Source organism: Mixophyes fleayi, chromosome 1 (genome assembly GCF_038048845.1).
Source record: "Mixophyes fleayi isolate aMixFle1 chromosome 1, aMixFle1.hap1, whole genome shotgun sequence".
NCBI classification, from domain to species: domain Eukaryota; kingdom Metazoa; phylum Chordata; class Amphibia; order Anura; family Limnodynastidae; genus Mixophyes; species Mixophyes fleayi.
The window spans coordinates 33948760-33968921 of NC_134402.1; the positions used below are offsets into that span (position 1 = coordinate 33948760).

At 43.8% G+C, this 20162-nt stretch overlaps 1 protein-coding gene across 4 annotated transcripts in view; it reads left to right on the forward strand.

Annotated features, from left to right (window-relative positions):
* Positions 1-20162, forward strand: part of HTT (huntingtin) — a 124063-nt gene that overhangs the window by 54828 nt on the left and 49073 nt on the right. For all 4 annotated transcript variants that reach the window (XM_075194351.1, XM_075194346.1, XM_075194349.1 and 1 more), the window contains 16 exons: positions 858-978; positions 2221-2366; positions 3971-4122; positions 5010-5212; positions 9619-9745; positions 11026-11147; positions 11369-11479; positions 13760-13837; positions 14202-14425; positions 14652-14730; positions 14978-15139; positions 16211-16266; positions 16366-16514; positions 16610-16746; positions 18090-18206; positions 18354-18476. In XM_075194351.1, the coding sequence (XP_075050452.1) occupies positions 858-978; positions 2221-2366; positions 3971-4122; positions 5010-5212; positions 9619-9745; positions 11026-11147; positions 11369-11479; positions 13760-13837; positions 14202-14425; positions 14652-14730; positions 14978-15139; positions 16211-16266; positions 16366-16514; positions 16610-16746; positions 18090-18206; positions 18354-18476 (2107 nt within the window). The remainder of the gene's footprint in view (positions 1-857; positions 979-2220; positions 2367-3970; positions 4123-5009; positions 5213-9618; positions 9746-11025; positions 11148-11368; positions 11480-13759; positions 13838-14201; positions 14426-14651; positions 14731-14977; positions 15140-16210; positions 16267-16365; positions 16515-16609; positions 16747-18089; positions 18207-18353; positions 18477-20162) is intronic.

The window sequence follows — 20162 nt, forward strand, 5'->3', positions numbered from 1 at the left end:
TAAAGAGCACGTTTAGAAGTGCTCACTTTCCCTGACATCAGTGCATAGAAACCGTTATGTGCTCTGGATGTTCTCCTCCGATCATCCTCAGATTGTTTAGTTAGTACACCCAATGACTGACGTACTGTAGAGCTCCATAGAACATGCTCAGGAGTGCTCTTATGAGAAAGTGGCACAAGCGTTCCATGACAAGGAGCCAAGTTACCATAGAATGCCATGGTTATTTGGCCATTGACAATTATCTGGTTCCATTTTTGTAATGGAAAGTCGTTCCAAGTCTATGCCCCTTTTTCCAGGGCCTTTCCATAATGGGGCAGCTATGCAGGCAGCTGGGTTCAGGGTTTCTATCATCAGCATTTATTTATATAGTGCCAGCAAATTCCGTAGCGCTTTACATTTCTATACAGAAATGTAAACGTTCCCATACCATGAATGTACTTGAAGTGTTTGCCAATGTATTTGCATATACTCTAACTAAGTGCAAGCTGTTCCCATCTGTTATTATCCATGTTAGACTCTGGCAGTGGTGTACAATAGACTTGAAGACGTACGTGTGTGTTTATGTAGGGAAAACATACATGTTATTTTATATAAAACAAGTTAGTTTTTGATTTACAGTTACTTTAAGACATCTGGTTGAGGCTGTCTGCAGATTGTGTAGCCAGATGCTCCTCTCTCTCCCCCAATTGGCCCATTACACCAGTCCGCTTAATTCTATTGTTGAAGTCTCAGGTGGTGGCCACACTGCAGTACGGGATAGATTGTGCTTTATTTTCTCCCTTCTGCATGTCAGATAACACATTATGACTTGGTCACATTGGGATTGTTGTATATGTTTGTTATGAATCTACCTGCAGGATCTACAGAGGGTATAATATTCTACAAAGTCCGACAGATGTCAGTATGGAGAATAACTTATCCAAGGTCATCACTGCTGTTTCTCACGCGTTGACCACATCGACCACGCGAGCTCTGACGGTAAGTTTAATGTTAAGTCAGTTACTTGAATGAATATATCAATTAAAGGCATTAGGGGTTTAATAATTGTACATTTAGGGCTGAACTGATCCAGTCATCTGCTTCAAATCCTGGTCTGTCTTCCAGAAGTTCCCTATTTACTCTGCACATTTCAGGGAAGGCTCATTTTTAGGCTGAAACGAGAAAAGTAAATCAAAGTGTCACAGTTGGAAAATGTTTTTGTCTCTGTTTCCCTATTGGGGACGCTGCGAAACATCGGGAGTATAGTAGGTGGTCCTGGAGTAAGGGGCACTTTAAACTCAAAATGTTGGGAGGATAGCTCCACCACTACTATGCCCCTCCTATCCCTCAGTTTATTTTAAGTGCCCTTGGTGTTGGGCATGTGGTTTTAGGGCTCCTGCCCTGAAGTTTTCTATTTCAGCTCTTTTTTATTTTTACTTTTGCTGTCTTGGGCTCAGGGACGCCTCTCTACGAGTGGATAGCCTACTGCCTTCCTCCACTCCGGGTCCCTGAGCTGGGGTGAGCAGCCACAAGAGCTACTTTCACTCATTGTGAGTTTAAACAATCATGAAGATTTCTCAAAGCCAAGACTGTCTGGGGACAGTGCGTACAAGAGGAAGCTATACCGGACTAGGAGAGCATTTGTTTCTCCTGATAACTGACCGAGACATGGAGGCTCAGAACAGCCTCAGAGTAACGGATTTAGCAGTAAATAGGAAAAGTTATCTTTTGAAGAGTGCTGTGCTTTGGAATATGATTGCGTTTATATTTGGTCTTCCGTGATGTCACTAATTTCTAGTGAATTGATCAGCTGCAGAAATCTCTGCATCCACACTGCAGATGATGAATACTGTTGTAAGGTTTATTTTTAAAGTTCGGACGCCTTTTGTAGAGCTAAGTTGTTTGTTGCACTATGTATGTAATAGGCAGGTCTATTTTACCAATAACCCGCACCATCCAGTCCACTTTGAATAATTTGTTCAGACCAAAGCATGTCTGCTTTCACTGTGTGTAGGTTATGGATACATTTTAGACCTTTCTACTTTGGTTTTTTATATGTACAGTTTAAGCATGTATATTATTTGATATGTTTTATATCTATCCTGTAGTCATCATCCTTTTACAAAGTAATGTAATGCAATAGAGTTTATGGAGTGGAGAATATAAAATAGCATTGCAAGCCAAGCGGCTGCACAGCTGTGATCTAGAACACAGGACTTAGTCTGTTTCCTTACCATTTAGTTTGGCTGCTGTGAAGCTTTATGTCTGCTATCAACGGCCTATCCAGTATGCACATGGAGTGTCGGGTGGCATTGTGGATACGTTATATCCTCCGGTGCACAGGCTTCACGGATCCAGGTGTACAAAAACCGAGGCCGTTCCTTCAGGTAATCTGACCTATAATGTTTATTTCTATGGAGGGATAAAAATAATCATGTGACTGATCGTTAGAAGTGCACTTGACGGAAAATCTTAACTTCATAAAAGCAACGGGAATTGGTAACAACCAGTGGCTTGGGTTAATGTGTTTTCTGTTCCCTGCAAGCTAAAATTACCACATGTAGGTGACTTGAAATGTGGGTTGTGTGTATTGAAAATAACTAGGCTTCATAATATAATCTTATAGGACCTAGTTTCCATGATGGCGCTAGTAAGTATGCTTAAATTCAGTATTGTGTCTAGATCACTTATAAATAACTTATGGTATAAATTTATTTAAAGGAACTAGCGTAGGACGCTTATTTATATAATTGCAAATGTACTTATTTTTGATATTGTGGGTATGATGGTAAAAGAGAAATCTTTATTTTTGAGACCAGGGAAAGAAATGTCTTTGCTAGAGGAAATGCATGATTTCTGAGGTATATATCTGTTACAATAAGCCTTTGGAGGAAGTCTTCTGTGTATCGTGATGTGGGGAAATGACTTGTTGGGGTTTTGTGATTTTCTTTGGGAATGTGTATTCTGCAGCTGTCTGAAGAAAGGACCCATAATAATTAGACCTTCTGATGTGTGAGGGTCCAGTACCTGAAGTCACAGGAAGGTTTAATAAGACTTGTTATTACATTTTCTGTGTCCAAAATAAGATGCAGGTAATCACAGTTAGCTTTGTTAGCTTTGCATTGCATGTAAATCCATGTTTGGATAAACAAATTGCATCATGATTCTAAAAATAGCTCAGACCTCAAGGGGGCTGGCTTACCCTTTGAGGCTGTGTCCAAATCTGCATAAAAAGCACTACCTGTATTGAAAATTGTTCCATCTGACTTGATCACTGGTGCCTTCAATCAGTGTGACTGCAAATAAACATCACTTGCTTCAGAGAGAGACCTCCTTGAAAACGTCTTTCATGCTGAAAATCCTGTGACCTACAGGTTAGACCCAAAATCGAATCCGTTCCTGGCTGTTTCTGAGGTTTGTACTACCCAGCAGCTCTGGCCATTGTGATAGGCCAGGGGATAATCCATCCACAGCAACCCTGATCCATGGGAAGGGGTCAGGAGTACCAGCCCAGATACATCAGTAACTGGGTACACTCGTAGCATCTGTTATCCAGAAGAAACCCGGTTCTGGATGCCGGTAAGGAGTCTAGTGGGGGCAGCATTTGTAAGCCCCTCCTACTGCGGTGAGAGGACTCATTTGGGGTAACGAAAGGGAACAGTGGCAAAGTAAGCCCAGCTGGTTCCCAGCAACAGCAGACAGGGGTGGCATAGGCGGTTCATCCTGTCACAAGTACCTTAGTTCTTCAGCAGTAGAGAAAGGAAATATTGGCTGACTGTAATGGAGGCCAACTTGCGCTTATGTAAAACGTCACAGTGAATTTACTGCTAGCTGAGATTAGGGGTTTGAGCCAAGCTTTATATCCATGAGAACAGATCGTCTGTCCATGCCACAATGCTTTAGTAGATGAATACTTATTGTTCTTGTGTAATGTTAAAAATGTAGTGCTTTTATTATATATGACGCCAACTTATATTTTTTTTGTTTTCAGCATTTCCCAGCAGAGTCCTTCAGAGGAGCCCCGGAAGAGCTGCACCGCCGGCATGGCCAATATGATGCTGTCTCTGCTGTCTTCTGTCTGGTTCCCTCTTGATCTCTCTGCTCATCAGGATGCCCTGATCCTTGCTGGAAACCTGCTGGCAGGTGTGTCTGCAAGCTTAGAGCAGAATACTGCTATAAAATAATCTGTGAGAAGAATGGGAAGTTACCCTTATACATGACCACCTACCTTACTGCTGTTATAGAACCTAACTTACCCACAGACTATAACAGTAGTTACTGTGCTCTGTATGGTAAGATGTTGTTTCTCTCAGGCAAGCAGCTAGGGCTAATGTTGCATGGTTTGTGTATTATTTAGTGAATTTCATGCAGGCGTTGACTGCCAGGTACACCAAAACTACCTATTACTGCCAATTGTTTTCATTTTCATGACTTATTTGAGTCAATGTTTTACTCACTGGACCGGTGTGGAGATAGAATCCTTGTCTACAAACTATTTCGCCCTTATTAGGGCTAATCTGTGGTATATGGAACTTTTTGATCATCACATTGAGTACTGTAGAAATAGCCGCAACAAGTGAGGAACAGAACGAATGTACGTGGAAATTCGGTCTGACCTAGTTAATGCTCTGTATGTCCAGTGATGAAATTATTTACCACAAGGAATGCCATGTGAAACGCACCTTCTACACCCACTGGTGTCCAGGTGGTAATTCCATAGCAAATAGTCATCTTATAAATAAAGCTCGATATATTGCTTTTTTACCCTGTGTACTCTTTACTTCGCTGCTATTACCCTAGTACAAGGAACCTAAAACCAATACATTTAGAGGTGTGGAACTGTTCTAAATTGAGCAATGTAACATTGAGGTATTCAGTTAATATTTCCATTAAAAAAAAAAAAAAATATGACTTAAGCTCAGGTGTTTTGAGTTTTAAATGAAAAATAAAATGAAAGAGAAACCTACTCATTATTCGGAATTTAGAGCACACCCTCCTATTCTCAAGCAGGATTTCTCATTAAATTCCAGCTACTGCTCCTAAATCTTTGAAAAACCCGTGGACAGCAGAGGATGAAACCAACCTGGCTGCAAACAAACAAGAGGAACCGTGGCCTGCACTCGGCGAGAGGTCCATGGTCGGCATGGTAGACCAGCTGTTTATTCATTTACTGAAGGCCATCAACATATGTGCTCATGTGATAGATGACGTGACTCCTGGGCCAGTTATAAAGGTGAGATCTGTGACCGCCACATCCTAGATTTCCAGCAAACAACTAGGATTTTCTTTGCTGTATTTGTGATGAACTCGCATATGTTTAGCTGCTCTATCAACCACACTGCTCTTAGGTCATTACATAGCTGCTGTCCGAGAAGGAAGTTGTAGGTTTCCTGTGTCCAGCTGCAGTACCTGGTTATTGCCGGAATCTTGTGTATTAGACACCCACCAGTGTGCCCTTGGTTAGTTGTTTGGGAAAAGCTCTGTTACCTCCATAGTTATGTTGACTTATCTACAGATCATTAGCCTTTGTGATACACTAGACTGTTGTCAATCTAACATTCTCTTTCCTACCATTGGGGGACACTGCGAGACATTGGGGTATAGTAGGTGGGACTAGGCGTTAGGCACTTAGACTTATCTATTTTCCTCCCCTACTATGCCCCTACTCTCCTTTAGCCACAATTTCGTTTAAGTGCCGAGGAGATAGGTCACGCTTGTATAGGCTCCTGCCTATACCTGTAGTAGTGTTAGGTTTTACACGTTATTATTTTCCATTTTCCTTTAGGTACAACGTGGGGATTGAACCTAAGACCCAGAGGGGTGAATAGTCTGCCAGCACTACTCACTCTGGGTCACTGCGAAGGTAAGCAGAAACTTAGTCTCACTTACCTGTACTTGTTTGCCGGCAGTCATCCCCTAATAAAGATCTTTTCAGTTCTTCGGGCACAGACATAGTCGCGTGGGAGGGAGTCTGCAGCACCCTCTCTTCTCAGCACGACGCACCAGCCGGCATGTTCCCCTCAGATTACATAGGACCGGCATCCATGGATGCCATGTCTGTAAATGGCAGTTTTTCTGCTCTCATTATCGCAGTTTGTCGTACCTTTATGGTTACGTTCTTGGACAGTGGGCACTGATTCAAAGCGAGCTTTAGAGGGTTTACCTGTTGATGGGGTTACTCTGGATCAGAGTTAGAGAAGGTCATTCAAGTGGCCGCAGGAGGTAAAAACAGTGCGTTACCCATGGTCTCCTTTCGTTCCTTTGCCCGGGGCTGAGGTGCTCCGCCCAGAGGCCAATCCTCTGCCCCCAGGGGAGCGTATAGCAGAGGTAGGGGCACTTTAAGAGAGGATCCTCGAGACTGAGTGACAAGCCCGCTGCGTGTCAGTCTTTTCCCAGAGGAGTCTGTGGTGGGGGCACATCTTCTTCTTTTCCAGAACTGGTGGTGGACATCCACCACAGATGTATGGACACAAGGAATTGTGTCTCGGGGCTATTTCATAGACCTAGTACAGTTCCCACGACTGAGGTTCTTCACCACGGCAATACCCCTTTGTCCTCTTTGGTGCAAAGGAGTTCAGGAGGCAATCCAGAATTTGTTAGCAGCCGAGGTTATTGTTCCTGTCCCTATGAAGGAAAGAGGTCAGGGGTTTTACTCCAGACTCTTCCTGGTGCCAAAACCGGATGGATCTTATCTTCCAATTTTAAACCTGCAGTCTCTCAACAAGCAGGTAAATACTCAAACGTTCCCGATGGAGTGCCTTCGGACTGTAATCTCCGGAATGGGACAGGGAGAGTTCCTGGCCTTCATTGACATCAAGGATGCCTACCTACATGTTCCGATATGGAAGGGACACCATTGTCTCCTCCACTTCGCGGTAATGAACTCCCATTTTCAGTTCAAGGCTCTTCCTTTTAGCCTAGCGACCACACCCGAGTGTTTACCAAGATCATGGTGGTAATCATGGCGGGGCTCCTGCGTCAGAAGGGAATAACGATAGTTCCCTATCTGATCGATCTTCTGAAGGCGCCATCAACTGCACTTTTTTTTTTCTCGGCACATCCAGATCACAATGCAGTACCTGGAAGCACACGGGTGTGTCCTAAATTTACCCAAGTCTTCTCTCATTCCGCAACAGCGAATGCGATTCCCTGGGCCTCTTGTTCGATACAGTGACTGGGAGAGTATACTTACCGGAGAACAAGGTCTTCATTCTCTTGCGCAAAACCAGGACCATTCTAAGGCAGGCAGAGGTCTCCCTCCTCAGCTGCATGAAACTCCTGGGAACAATCATATCCGTGTTCGAGGCAGTGCCGTTCGCTCTGTTCCACTCTCAATGAGAGATCCTTCAGAAATGGTCAGGTTCTCGTGCATCTGGACAGGCAGATGATCTGCCTGGCCTATCCCACTCGCCTGTCACTCGCCTGGCTATCAAAGCAATCCTGGAAAAGGGTCAGTCTCTGCGAGCTTGAACATGGACCTTAGTCACGACAGACGCAAGTTTGTCAGGCTGGTGGGGGCAGGGTTATAGGGTCCCAGAGATTCCAGGGTCTCTGGTCCCCCCGAGAGGCCTCTCTCCCAATTAACGTCTTAGAACTCAGAGCGGTGTACAGGACGCTGACTCAGGCACAGATGTGCCTGTCAGGAAGGCCTCTCCAAATTCAATCGGACAATTGAAAACCACCAGGAGGGAACTCGCAGTGCAGGAGCCATGCGAGAGACCACCAAGATCATGGAATGGGCGGGACGCCATGTTCCCAACATATCGGCTGTCTTCCTTCCAGGCGTGTAAAATTGGGCAGCCGACTTCCTCAGCGGGCAGAATGTTCACCCAGGTAAATGGTGCTTCAACAAACACATTTGCTCTTCTAGTGGAGCGCTGGGGCATGCCGGAGATCGATCTCATGGCATCAAGGCTAAATTACCAGCTCCCCCGATATGACTCAAAGGCGCGAGACCCTCAGTTCTTGGATGCAATGGCAGTCCCATGGCAGTTTTACCTAGTGTACCTCTTCCCGCCGATACCCATGCCCGCAATTCTAGTAGCCCCTCATTGGCCACGCAAAGCATGGTTCTCAGACATTCTGAAACTGGCGGTAGCTCCGCCCTTCCATCTGCCAATACAACCAAATCTTCTTGCTCAAGGTCCTCTTCTCTGACACTCTTTGGATCGTCTAGCTTTGACGGCGTGGCTGTTGAAACCCTAATTCTCAGGAACAGGGGTTTTTCACAGGAAGTTATTGGTACCCTGATGAGGGCCAGAAAAGTGTCCTCGTCTACCACATACCATCGAGTTTGGAAGGCATATATTCTTTGGTGGCAGGCTCACTGTCTACACACATACAAGTTTAAGCTGTCTCAGCTTCTGGGTTTCCTGCAGGCCGGCCTTGATAAGGGGCTCCGGCTCGGGTCCCTTAAGGTTCACGTTTCGGCACTTTCCATTTACTTCCAACACAGACTGGCGGCATTCAGAGATGTTCAGACCTTTTTGTAGGGGTTCCTTCATTTTCAGCCCCCCTTCGTCCCCCTTTGTTCACCCAGTGGAATCTTGCGACCTTAATTTGGTGCTTAACGCACTTACCCAGACCCCATTTGAACCTATGGAGTCAGTCGATTTACGCCATCTCACTAGGAAAACGGTGTTTCTCTTGGCTATCTCGTCGGCTCATAGAGTCTCCGAATTAGCAGCACTCTTGCAATTCTCCTTTCTTCGTTTTTCATGAGCATAGAGTGGTTCTGCGCACAAAGCCTTCCTTTGTCTCGAAGGTGCTGTCTAGGTTCCACTTAAATCAGGAAATCGTGGTCTCGGCCTTCCGCTCGTCGTCGTCTTCTTCTAGTGAATAGCTTCTGTTGCTGAACGTTTTCCGTGCTCTTCGTCTTTATGTTGCCCGCACGGCCTCGTTCCGCAGAACAAAGGACCCTTTTGTTCTTTATAATGCGCAAAAGCGAGGCTGGCTGGCCTCTAAGCAGTCTCTTGCCCGCTGGATAAGAGCCACTATTTTTCTGGCTTATGTACGGGCATCTCAGCCCGTCCCAACAGTGTTAAAGGCTCATTCAACCAGAGCTGTCGGCGCAGCTTGGGCATCCCACCATGAGGCTTTGGCGGAGTAGCTATGTAGAGCGGCAACATGATCATCTGTCCACACCTTTTCAAAATTCTACAGACTGCAGGGCTTTGCATCTGCAGATGCGAGTTTTGGACGCAAAGTGTTGCGTGCAGCAGTTCCAGAGCATTCCCTCCCTGAGAGGCAGCTTTGGTATATCCCCAATGTCTCGCAGTGTCCCCCAATGGTAGGAAAGAGAAAAGATTTTTACTCACCGTAAAATAGATTTCTCTTACTCTATTGGGGGACACTGCACACCCTTCCTTGCTCTGCAAATAGTTCTGTTGTGTGAATTTTATTACAGAAAAAAGTTATATTTCTTTGCCCACGGGGCTCCTCTTTCTCATACGCTTGGTTAGACAAAACTGAGACTTATCTTTTTTCCTCCCCTACTATGATCCTCCTCTCCTGTAGCCTAAGTGCCTAACTCCTAGTCCCACTACTATACCCCAATGTCTCGCAGTGTCTCCCAATGAAGTAAGAGAAAACGATTTTACGGTGAGTAAAAATCTTCTTTTTTGTGTGTATTCCTTTCAGACCACTCTTCCATCTCTTACTAACCCACCCTCTTTAAGCCCCATCCGACGGAAAGGGAAGGAAAGAGAAAGTGCTGATCAAACGGCGGTGCCCTTGAGTCCGAAAAAAGCCAGCGACGTCACTGCAGGTAAACATGGCAGAGAAGACGTCTATTCGTTGTCATAATTTATTCTCTTCTATTGATAATTTTGTTATATTTTGTGCTAGTCCCACTTGCAAAAAATACTGTGCAAAGGACGTAAATACAGCAATTTCCCTGTTTCGTTGGCACCCAAAAAAATTTTTTTCATGAGTCTGTCCATGTTGGTATGATCCTTTTTATTGTAGTTCATCTCATGGGAATTTATTACTAAAATAACAATGCAATTGTTCCATTAATTAATTTAAAGTTATTTATTAATGACCACTATGTTTAAAATACTTAATTTACCAAACGGAAGTAAGAGCTACTAGTGAAAGAAGAGCAACGAGTCTGTGATGATGCATAAATACATAAAAGAACATTTGGATGATAATCAATTACTTTAAAGTGTACATTGTAGTAAAACAGAGGAGCCTAGTTCATGTTATTATAATACATGTTAAGCTGAACAGCTTGTGCCAGAGTCTTCCCCGGTTGGCCAGTGGCTACACTCGATTAAACGTGAATCCAATCAGAATTTTAACACAATTGTCACATTTAGTTTGACTGACTCATCAGGAATTGGATTACCAAATCTGAAGTCTGATTTCCCTGCATGTGTTTGTGTGCAGAACATAGAATTATCGCATCAGAAGCCAAAATTACAAATCCGATTGTCTCTTTCAGGACTCTTCCATTTTAATGTGCAAAGACTGATTCAGTTCCGTATCCGACTGAATCTTTTGTGCTTTAAATTTTTCAGCCAAATACCGAGATCTGAATAAGTAGGGTGTGGCGCATTTTTAGGTTTGACAGCATGAATGGTTATAATGTGTCAGGATACATGTCACAATATCAGGCTGGATGTATATCAAGAATTTTTGAGTAACAACGGGATAGATCACTCCAAGAGCAGAATAGACTTAATGGTAATGTCATGCATATGGTAGCAGTTTGCCACTGGTTTTACACATGGTGCTTTTGGGGGTCGTGTACACAAGTTTGTGCTGACCTATTATATCCTCCTATAAACAACCTGTTTCGTCATTGTTTGGACTCCTCAGTGCTGGATAGATTGATCTTGTCAGCATATGAAGTGCTACTACTATTACAATCAGTGAGCATATATTGTCCCAAGGAAACTGTTTAAGCCACATTCCATATCTGTCCTTGTTATTGTGTAATGGGTGAAAATTCTTAAAATGGGCAGGTGTAACAACACCGAAAAAGTTTGGGGCAAGGATTTGTTCCTTGATTGTCTTTCTGTTTTTATAAATCTCCTATAGCTTCTCGACAAACCGATGCTTCTGGCCCGGCTCAAACAAGCAAATCTCTTGGCAGCTTCTACCATCTTCCGTCATATTTAAAACTATATGATGTATTGAAGGCCACCTATGCCAACTACAAGGTATGCAGCCAGTATGTGGAGGGTGTACTCCCCCCAGTGCCCAGAAATGTTGTTACAGGTGTACTTGCATTACATATCTTAAATTGGTAAAATACATTGAGATTATTTTCTGTTAATTGTTGTCACACCTTTCCACAGCTACCTTGGGATTGTTTTATTTCATAACGTGTTGTTTTTTTTTTTTTTGTTACTGAGTTAATTGCTGGTTTTGATGCACCCAGGTGACTCTGGACCTTCAGAACAACAATGAGAAGTTTGGTAGTTTCCTACGCTCTGCCCTTGATGTTCTGTCACAGATTTTAGAACTTGCAACACTAACTGATATTGGCAAGGTGAGTGTCGATATTTTGCTCTCTTACCTTTTAATGTGCTTAATAAAAATGTTTTATCACTTCTTATACCAAAGACAATATTCTGCAAGGTTGCAGAATAAATTGGCAATTGAGAGGTTGTTCCATTGCAGTCTGGGAATGGTTTTGTCTTCCCTATTCTCCCTTGGTATTTGTGTAATGTTAAAGAGGTGAACGTATGCAAAAAATATTGCTGTTACAGTGCTTTTTAACTTATATGAAGGTGTTCATAATTTTGCTGCAAAGCCTACCATTTACTTTATGGCAGTAGGTTTTTATCCTTGAATTAATAATCTTCTCTCCTCCAACCCCCCCTTCCCCTGTCAATTTTTCTTTGGGGAAGGGGGGGGGGGGAGAAGCGCTTTTTCCGGCACCACATCACTGGTGTGGCTTTCTAGTTTGGGAAGCCTACTAAAAGAAACTTAGTGGCCATTTTGTGACACCTCACTTGTGTGCCTGCAGCAGCTACTCCTTCCTCCCTGTCCTGGCTAGAAAGAGACTTGGTGGTGAGGTATTGGGGTGCTGCTTTTTTGGGGTCTGATTCGGATTTCTCTTCCTAGAAGGAAGGGGAAGTGGTCGGAAACTCTGACCCTGTTTCCTTGTTTCTTGCGGATTCCTACAACAAACAACGTGTGTATAACTTAGTGAATGCTGTTAGACAGATGCTTGAGATCAGGGACATTGAGGTATTTGAGATTTCAGGCACTTCCCTTTTTAAAAAGGAAAAAGAGTCATACGGTTTCTTTTCCTACATCTGCTCAGTTGGAGGACCTGTATAGCGAGACGTGGGCTAAGCCTGAAGTTTCAGGTCTACCGCAGACTGCAGGCCCTTCTTCCTCCTCTCCCTAGTAGGGGAATATAGGAAAATGGGAATCCTCACCTTTCCAAGTTGAATACTTTCCCTATTACTAATGTTGCTATCTTAAAGGACTGCATGGATCGGAAAATCGTAACCACCCTTAAGACAAAGCGTCAGAGGCTTCCCTTACACCCAGTTAACTTCTGCCATGGAAAGATGGACGGAGCACTTGACTGAAGGTTTGGAGTCTAATTGACCCAAATCGCTTTTGCTCACATTGGTGGAGCATATCTGTGAACTCTCTTCCTGTGGTGGGAGCCTGTCTGTTTCACTTCAGGGACCAGATGCCTGGGTGTGAGGCATCCTCAGCCAGGGATACATAATAGATCTTCAGACATCTCCTCCAAAGCACCGCTTTATTGTGGGTCTTCCAGGAAGCAGGGTGAAGCAGGTGGCTCCACGAGAGGTCAGTCAGTCCCTCATTTGAGAGAGGATAGTTATGCCTTATGCAGTGGAGTGTGGACAGGTTCAAGATGGAGTCATGATCAGTCATCAATCGCATGGAATGAGACTGGTTCATGGTGTCCATGGACGTCAAGCACCCGTATCTCCATGTTCCAGTCTGAGAGGGTCATCCATGCCTTCTCATATTCCCTGTTTGTAATTGCCATTTTCAGTTTTCAGTTTTGGGCCCTATCCTTTGGCCTGGTGACTGAGGGTGTTCAACATGATCATGGTGGGGATGGTGGCGCTTCTCAGATCCAGAGAAACATTCAGTAGCAACGGGGTTAAAACTCCCCATACAGCAGGTGGTTTACTTGTGCCTTACTATTCTAGCCATAGTTTTATGCCTTTGTGTGCTCTGTCATATTTGTGTTCTCTTTCATACTTGACCACGCCCCTTGACCATTAGTCCTGCCCACAATGGAATCGTGCCCACACCCCCAAGTTATTGTATTCTCAGAGAATCATCAAACTTCCATCAGATTTACATTTATCCTCAGGAAAGAGAGAGAGGGTTTATGGGAAAGAGAAGACAGACATAGCCGCTCTCCTGAATAGTGATGTCTGCAAGCAGATTTACTAACATCCTATAAAATGGTGTATAATCATCTCATTAGACATTAGACATTAGACAAATTCAAGAGGAGGAGACAAATTATTTAGGGTTGGGCTCTTTTCAACTCGCCATTTTTGTACTTTGGCTGCAACTATCTCTAGTAACTGTTATATGGCTTTCAGTATTTGTTCTATTTAATTTATTTACATTAATGTACTGGTTAATTTGTCAATAAAGGTCTCTGGTGTATTGTGGATTTTTGGCTTACTGAGCTCTTTACCTGAATGATATGACGGTGTGCTTCAGTCTCCAGTTACTGATTTAAATAAAGCTTGTGGCCACTTGTGTCTGCAGTTTTGGGTAAGATTGCTGTCTAATTTCCTATAATGTTTTCTGTATGTAGAGCGTTGATGAAGTACTGGGTTATCTGAAGTCCTGTTTCAGCCGTGAACCAGTGATGGCCACTGTCTGTGTGCAACAGGTGAGATTAAACTTGTGCCCTTGTCACGTGACCCTACGCAGTCATCTGTATCTCAGCATTGTTCCTAGCTTCTCATCATTTCGAATATTATTGCGACTTGTCAATGGGTATCGGTAGTGTTTTATATTAGTGTGCTGGGTGACATTTATGCTCATTGACTGTAATTCTTATATAGTAGAGAGACTTTATGTACTTTTGACAATAAATTATTTTCTTGCCATGCTTCACTCAGGCTTTATTCGTGTCAAGTTGTTGAGTGTAAACTTACTCCAATATTTATTTATTTTTAGGATTATTTAATTACTTTTAGTTTTTTGTATTTTTTTTTTACCTATCTGAGTTAACTTTTATCAATTTTCTTTAGCTATTAAAGACGCTTTTTGGAACTAACTTGGCATCGCAATTTGAGGCTTTATCATCAAACCCCAGTAAATCACAAGGCAAAGCACAGCGCTTGGGTTCCTCTAACCTGCGGCCCGGCTTGTACCATTACTGCTTCATGGCCCCCTATACGCATTTCACCCAGGCATTGGCAGATGCCAGTTTAAGGAACATGGTTCAGGCTGATCAAGAGCAGGACACATCAGGGTAAGTGTACTCTGCTTTTTTAGGTGTTTGAGCTACAGGTCCATGCTTTGGGCCTGTTCCCTCACCCATGTCTCACCTTGGAAGATTACCACTTTCTCATCCAAGCTTCTTCATCTGTGCTTTCCATACACTGTTATCTCTATGAATCAGGCCTAGCACTCGGTATGTTTCATTTGTTTTGTTTATAGAAATGACAGAGATTTGATTCTCCTTTGTTATACTGCAGGTGGTTTGATGTTCTCCAGAAGGTTTCTTCACAGCTGAAGAATAACATTACCAATGTTACTAAGCATCGAGCAGACAAGGTAGGCCTTGCGTTGTGTCCTAGAAGAAAAGTAGGTGTTATTAATCTAATAGTGACTTCCTTAACCACATCTTATGAGGGATCTCTATGAAGTGTTTATCAATGCATCTCCTTATCAGACACACGTGTTACTAGATTTAAATGCAACATGACATATGTTAAACATGTAGCTGTTCTAATACAGTCCAGAGGCAGATGTAGGAGATAACGCAGATGACATAATAGTAGTCTCTTTGGTTTTGTTGCAGAATACTATTCATAATCACATTCGTCTGTTTGAACCCTTGGTAATTAAAGCCTTGAAGCAGTACACCACCACTACTTCCGTGCAGCTGCAGAAACAGGTTCTTGATCTTCTTGCTCAGCTTGTCCAGCTTCGAGTGAATTACTGTCTGCTAGACTCTGATCAGGTAATATTGGTGTAAAATGTAGCAGAATCGAATAGTAACAAAATGATGCTGCTTATCACCAATTGGAGTTTCCTCATGTAGTTCGTTTAGGCCACATGCCTATTGTCTTACAGGCATTGTTTTTTTAACACTAGTAATGCTAAAACATATGGAACAGGAACAATTAGCAGTAGATATGTGGGACTGGATGGGTCACCTGCTATGGGGCTTACATGATGTCTGCTACGCTAAGGGTCTTCACCACGGTTAATGCTTCATCAAAGGGTTGTGATTGTCCCATACGCGGATGGTGTCCTTGTCAATGCAAGATCTGAAGAGCGAAAGATTCATCATCTATAGTTTAATGTTCAACTCCTGGAGTCCCACATCTGGATTGTGAACAGGCTGAACTTGTTGTTGACACAATCTACTGCCATTGTGTTTTTATGGCTCTGTTTTGACACTCTGCCTCTGAGTTTCCTTTCCCCAGGACAGTATTCTCTGTCTCCAGGATCTCTATGCTACATGCATTACCATCTGGTAGTCCATGAAGGTAGTGGGGACTATTGTCTCAATTCTGGAAGTGGCATCATTTGTGCAATTCCACGTGAGCCCCATTTAAAATACACTTCTGTGATTGTGGAACAGGTTTCTTAGACACCTCAAGGGAGGCAAATTCTATATTGATACGTAAAAATATAGGGTGGAGGAAGTCAATTCTTCGTCCATTCCTTACATCCTCAGGGAAAGGCATTTAATTGTAAGTAGAAAAATCCCCTTTGATTCCCTGATTGCGTTTTTACATTTTATTTTTTATTTTTTTTATGTGAAATGCGAGGAGCAAAGGGTAACAAAAGGGGAAGTGAATAAAGGTGAGAGAAAAACCGTATAGTGAAACATACGGCAGAAGATTGAATGCTGAAATAGAGGTTAGGGTCAGGAAAAGGCTACTATGCAGTAGTAATTACTAATATATATGACCCTGAAGCACTAAAAATCTTTTAGTCTACAGTCATGTGATTGTTGAATACACCCTGGCATCATGTTCAGGAGAGCAGGATTTTTAAGTCTTGTTTTTCTTTATACCTTTAGGTGTTTATCGGGTTTGTACTGAAGCAGTTTGAATACATCGAAGTCGGTCAGTTCAGGTGGGTTCTTCTTTATTGTGCGATGTCACTATTATTACATGTGCTTGTAACGCAGGTGATATCCACTTTACTTATTAAGTTCATTCATTAACATAACAGGGAATCGGAAGCCATCATTCCCAGCGTGTTCTTCTTCCTGGTACTGCTGTCCTATGAGCGCTACCATTCCAAGCAGATAATTGGCATTCCCAAAATCATCCAGCTGTGTGACGGCATCATGGCCAGCGGGAGGAAAGCTGTGACCCATGGTACATAGACATTCACAATCTGTAGCAATGTGTTCCAGCCCATAACAACCAGTCACTATTAAGATGGTAACGTGATGCTCGTGTGTTTATTGTAGCGATCCCAGCCCTGCAGCCTATAGTCCACGACCTCTTTGTATTGAGGGGAGCAAATAAAGCCGATGCTGGTAAAGAGCTGGAGACTCAGAAAGAAGTTGTGGTGTCCATGCTTCTCCGACTGATCCAGTACCATCAGGTGAGGGGGATCAGCTCCTGCACTGAGTAATAATTACTCTGTTAATCTATATGTACACATAACGTAAAGGAATAATCATATAATATACATATGATAGTAAGAAGGGACTCAGCACTTTAGTGTCTGCTCGTACCATACTGAAGAGAGTACTGGAGGCGTACTGGGTAACTTAAATGAGGCATACAATCTTGTTTAGATGAAATACTGTAAAGCACAACATACACTAATTGTGAAATTTGTTTTCGTATAGAAGTTGTCAACATATTTTGTCTGAGAACAGAGTAGCAGAATGCCGTGTTTATTCTAGTTCAAAGGAGGGTTTGTCTGAGAAGAATTTAGATGTGCCTTGTCTCAGACAGGCACCTCTATGGGTTATATTTCAGAGAGCGGTGTGCTGGGACCTGGTCTCGTAAGGTGGACACCGAGTTTTGTTTGTACTCAGGGTGGTGGAACCTAGCTGGGCTAGGTCTCGGAGGGCTGGTGGAACCTAGCTGGCCTAGGTCTCGGAGGGCTGGTGGAACCTAGCTGGCCTAGGTCTCGGAGGGCTGGTGGAACCTAGCTGGCCTAGGTCTCGGAGGGCTGGTGGAACCTAGCTGGCCTAGGTCTCGGAGGGCTGGTGGAACCTAGCTGGCCTAGGTCTCGGAGGGCTGGTGGAACCTAGCTGGCCTAGGTCTCGGAGGGCTGGTGGAACCTAGCTGGCCTAGGTCTCGGAGGGCTGGTGGAACCTAGCTGGCCTAGGTCTCGGAGGGCTGGTGGAACCTAGCTGGCCTAGGTCTCGGAGGGCTGGTGGAACCTAGCTGGCCTAGGTCTCGGAGGGCTGGTGGAACCTAGCTGGCCTAGGTCTCGGAGGGCTGGTGGAACCTAGCTGGCCTAGGTCTCGGAGGGCTGGTGGAACCTAGCTGGCCTAGGTCTCGGAGGGCTGGTGGAACCTAGCTGGCCTAGGTCTCGGAGGGCTGGTGGAACCTAGCTGGCCTAGGTCTCGGAGGGCTGGTGGAACCTAGCTGGCCTAGGTCTCGGAGGGCTGGTGGAACCTAGCTGGCCTAGGTCTCGGAGGGCTGGTGGAACCTAGCTGGCCTAGGTCTCGGAGGGCTGGTGGAACCTAGCTGGGCTAGGTCTCGGAGGGCTGGTGGAACCTAGCTGGGCTAGGTCTCGGAGGGCTGGTGGAACCTAGCTGGGCTAGGTCTCGGAGGGCTGGTGGAACCTAGCTGGGCTAGGTCTCGGAGGGCTGGTGGAACCTAGCTGGGCTAGGTCTCGGAGGGCTGGTGGAACCTAGCTGGGCTAGGTCTCGGAGGGCTGGTGGAACTTAGCCTTGGTCACAGAAGTGTAATATTTTTGTTTTGTAGGTTTTGGAGATGTTTATATTGGTACTGCAGCAGTGTCACAAAGAGAATGAAGACAAGTGGAAAAGACTATCCCGTCAGATAGCCGATGTCATTCTCCCAATGTTATCAAAACAACAGGTAAGTTTCAGCCTACCCTAAATTTTAATTGTTGCTTGATACTGTGGAACCAAGTATAACGAAGTATTGCATGATTTGCGCTTTCTCTGTGTTTTCACTAACAAAATAATGAATAGGGTGGTTGTGTGTTATTTGTTTTGTCTTTAGATGCACATAGACTCTCATGAAGCTCTGGGTGTGTTAAATACTTTATTTGAAACCTTGGCTCCTTCATCCCTGCGACCAGTAGACATGTTACTGAGAAGTATGTTTGTCATTCCATACACTATGGTGAGTAGAGAATATGGGGTGTAATTGAAGTCATGGGGGTATATTTACTAAACTGCAGGTTTGAAAAAGTTCAGATGTTGCCTATAGCAACCAATCAGATTCTAGCTATCATTGTGTAGAATGTAGTAAATAAATAACTAGAATCTGATAGGTTGCTATAGGCAACATCTCCACTTTTTCAAACCTGCAGTTTAGTAAATATACCCATGGAGTAATTGGAACAGCGGGATGGAGAGTTATAAATCCCCAATGCTCTGAGTACTGGTAATTTAATATTGTCACTTTCTGTGCATGTAAAGGATCAGAGCGGAAAGTATCTTAATGTTGGAAATAACACTGAAAGTATAACACACAGCCTCATTGTGAACTGGCTTTTTACAGCCTAGATTTGATTTTATCATTTGGATTTTTCAAGATTAAAGATATGGGGAATGGGACTAGAAAAACTGGTGGATGCAAGAGAAGCAAGATGACGTACACTGTGCTGTGGTATAATTTATCAGAGCAACAGAACAATTCAAGAATAATCATACATGCTTGGGGAAAAAGTCAAATTCAGTGATTGCAATAAAACGATATCTACTTTATTATTATCGTAGATATGTAAGGCGCCATAGTGCTCCGAAGTGCCGTACAGTAGGGAAAACAGGACATACATAAAACAGTACATACAAGGTAGTCAAAATAAATGCAGACCTGAAAACAAAGGTTATGCAGGACCCTGCTCATTAGAGAGCTTACATTCTAAGTGGAGGAGGGCACAGCTGAAACAAGAGGAGCGAGTGTGGCTCAGAGTGGAGATTGGGACAGCTGTGAGGGTGTATTAGTGTGAACAGTGTTATCGAGGATAAGGTCACCTCTAAAATAGAGTTGGGTTTTCAAAGAGCATCTAAGATTTGAAGGCTGTGGGAAAGTCTGATTGAGTATGGTTGGGAATACCATAGGGGAGCAGCACGGGAGAAGTCTTGTAGGTGAAAGGTGGTTATCAGAGACGAGACAAGGCGCAGGTCAGAAGGGAGAGTATTTTGATATGAGATTTGAGATGTATGTAGGGCTGTTGTTGTTGAGGGTTTTGTAGCTAAGGGTGAGTAATTTGAATTTGACTGGAGGACACAGGGAGCCAGTGTAGGAATTTGCAAAGTGGTGCAGCAGATGTGGAGCGGTGAGAGAGGAAAATCAGTCTTGCAGCAGCAATTAAGATGGATTAAATTATGGATATATGAGTGTCAGGAATGCCAGATAGCAGGAGGTTGTAATAGTCAAGACGGGAGATAATAGTTTTGGTAGCATGTTAAGTAAGAAAAGGATGTATTCTGGCAATGTTTTTAAGGTGGAGTCGACAGGACTGGGAGAGAGTCTGGATGTGAGGAATAAATCAGAGGGTGGGGTCAAGTGTGACGCCAAGGCAGTGGGCTTGGGAGACTGACGAAATTGTGATGTTGTTGACAGTGAGGGAGATTTGAGGGGAGGTGGTGACTCTGGCAGGAGGGAAGATAATAAGCTCTACTTTGGACATGTTGAGCTTTAGGTAGTGTTGGGACATCCATGTGGAGATAGCAGAAAGACAGTTGGTTACACGAGATAGTACAGAAGGAGAGAGGTCAGGGGAAGGGATATAGATTTGGGGGTCATCAGCGTAGAGGTGGAATCTACGTTCTACCTTTTTGAATAGATCTGGCCCTAAAC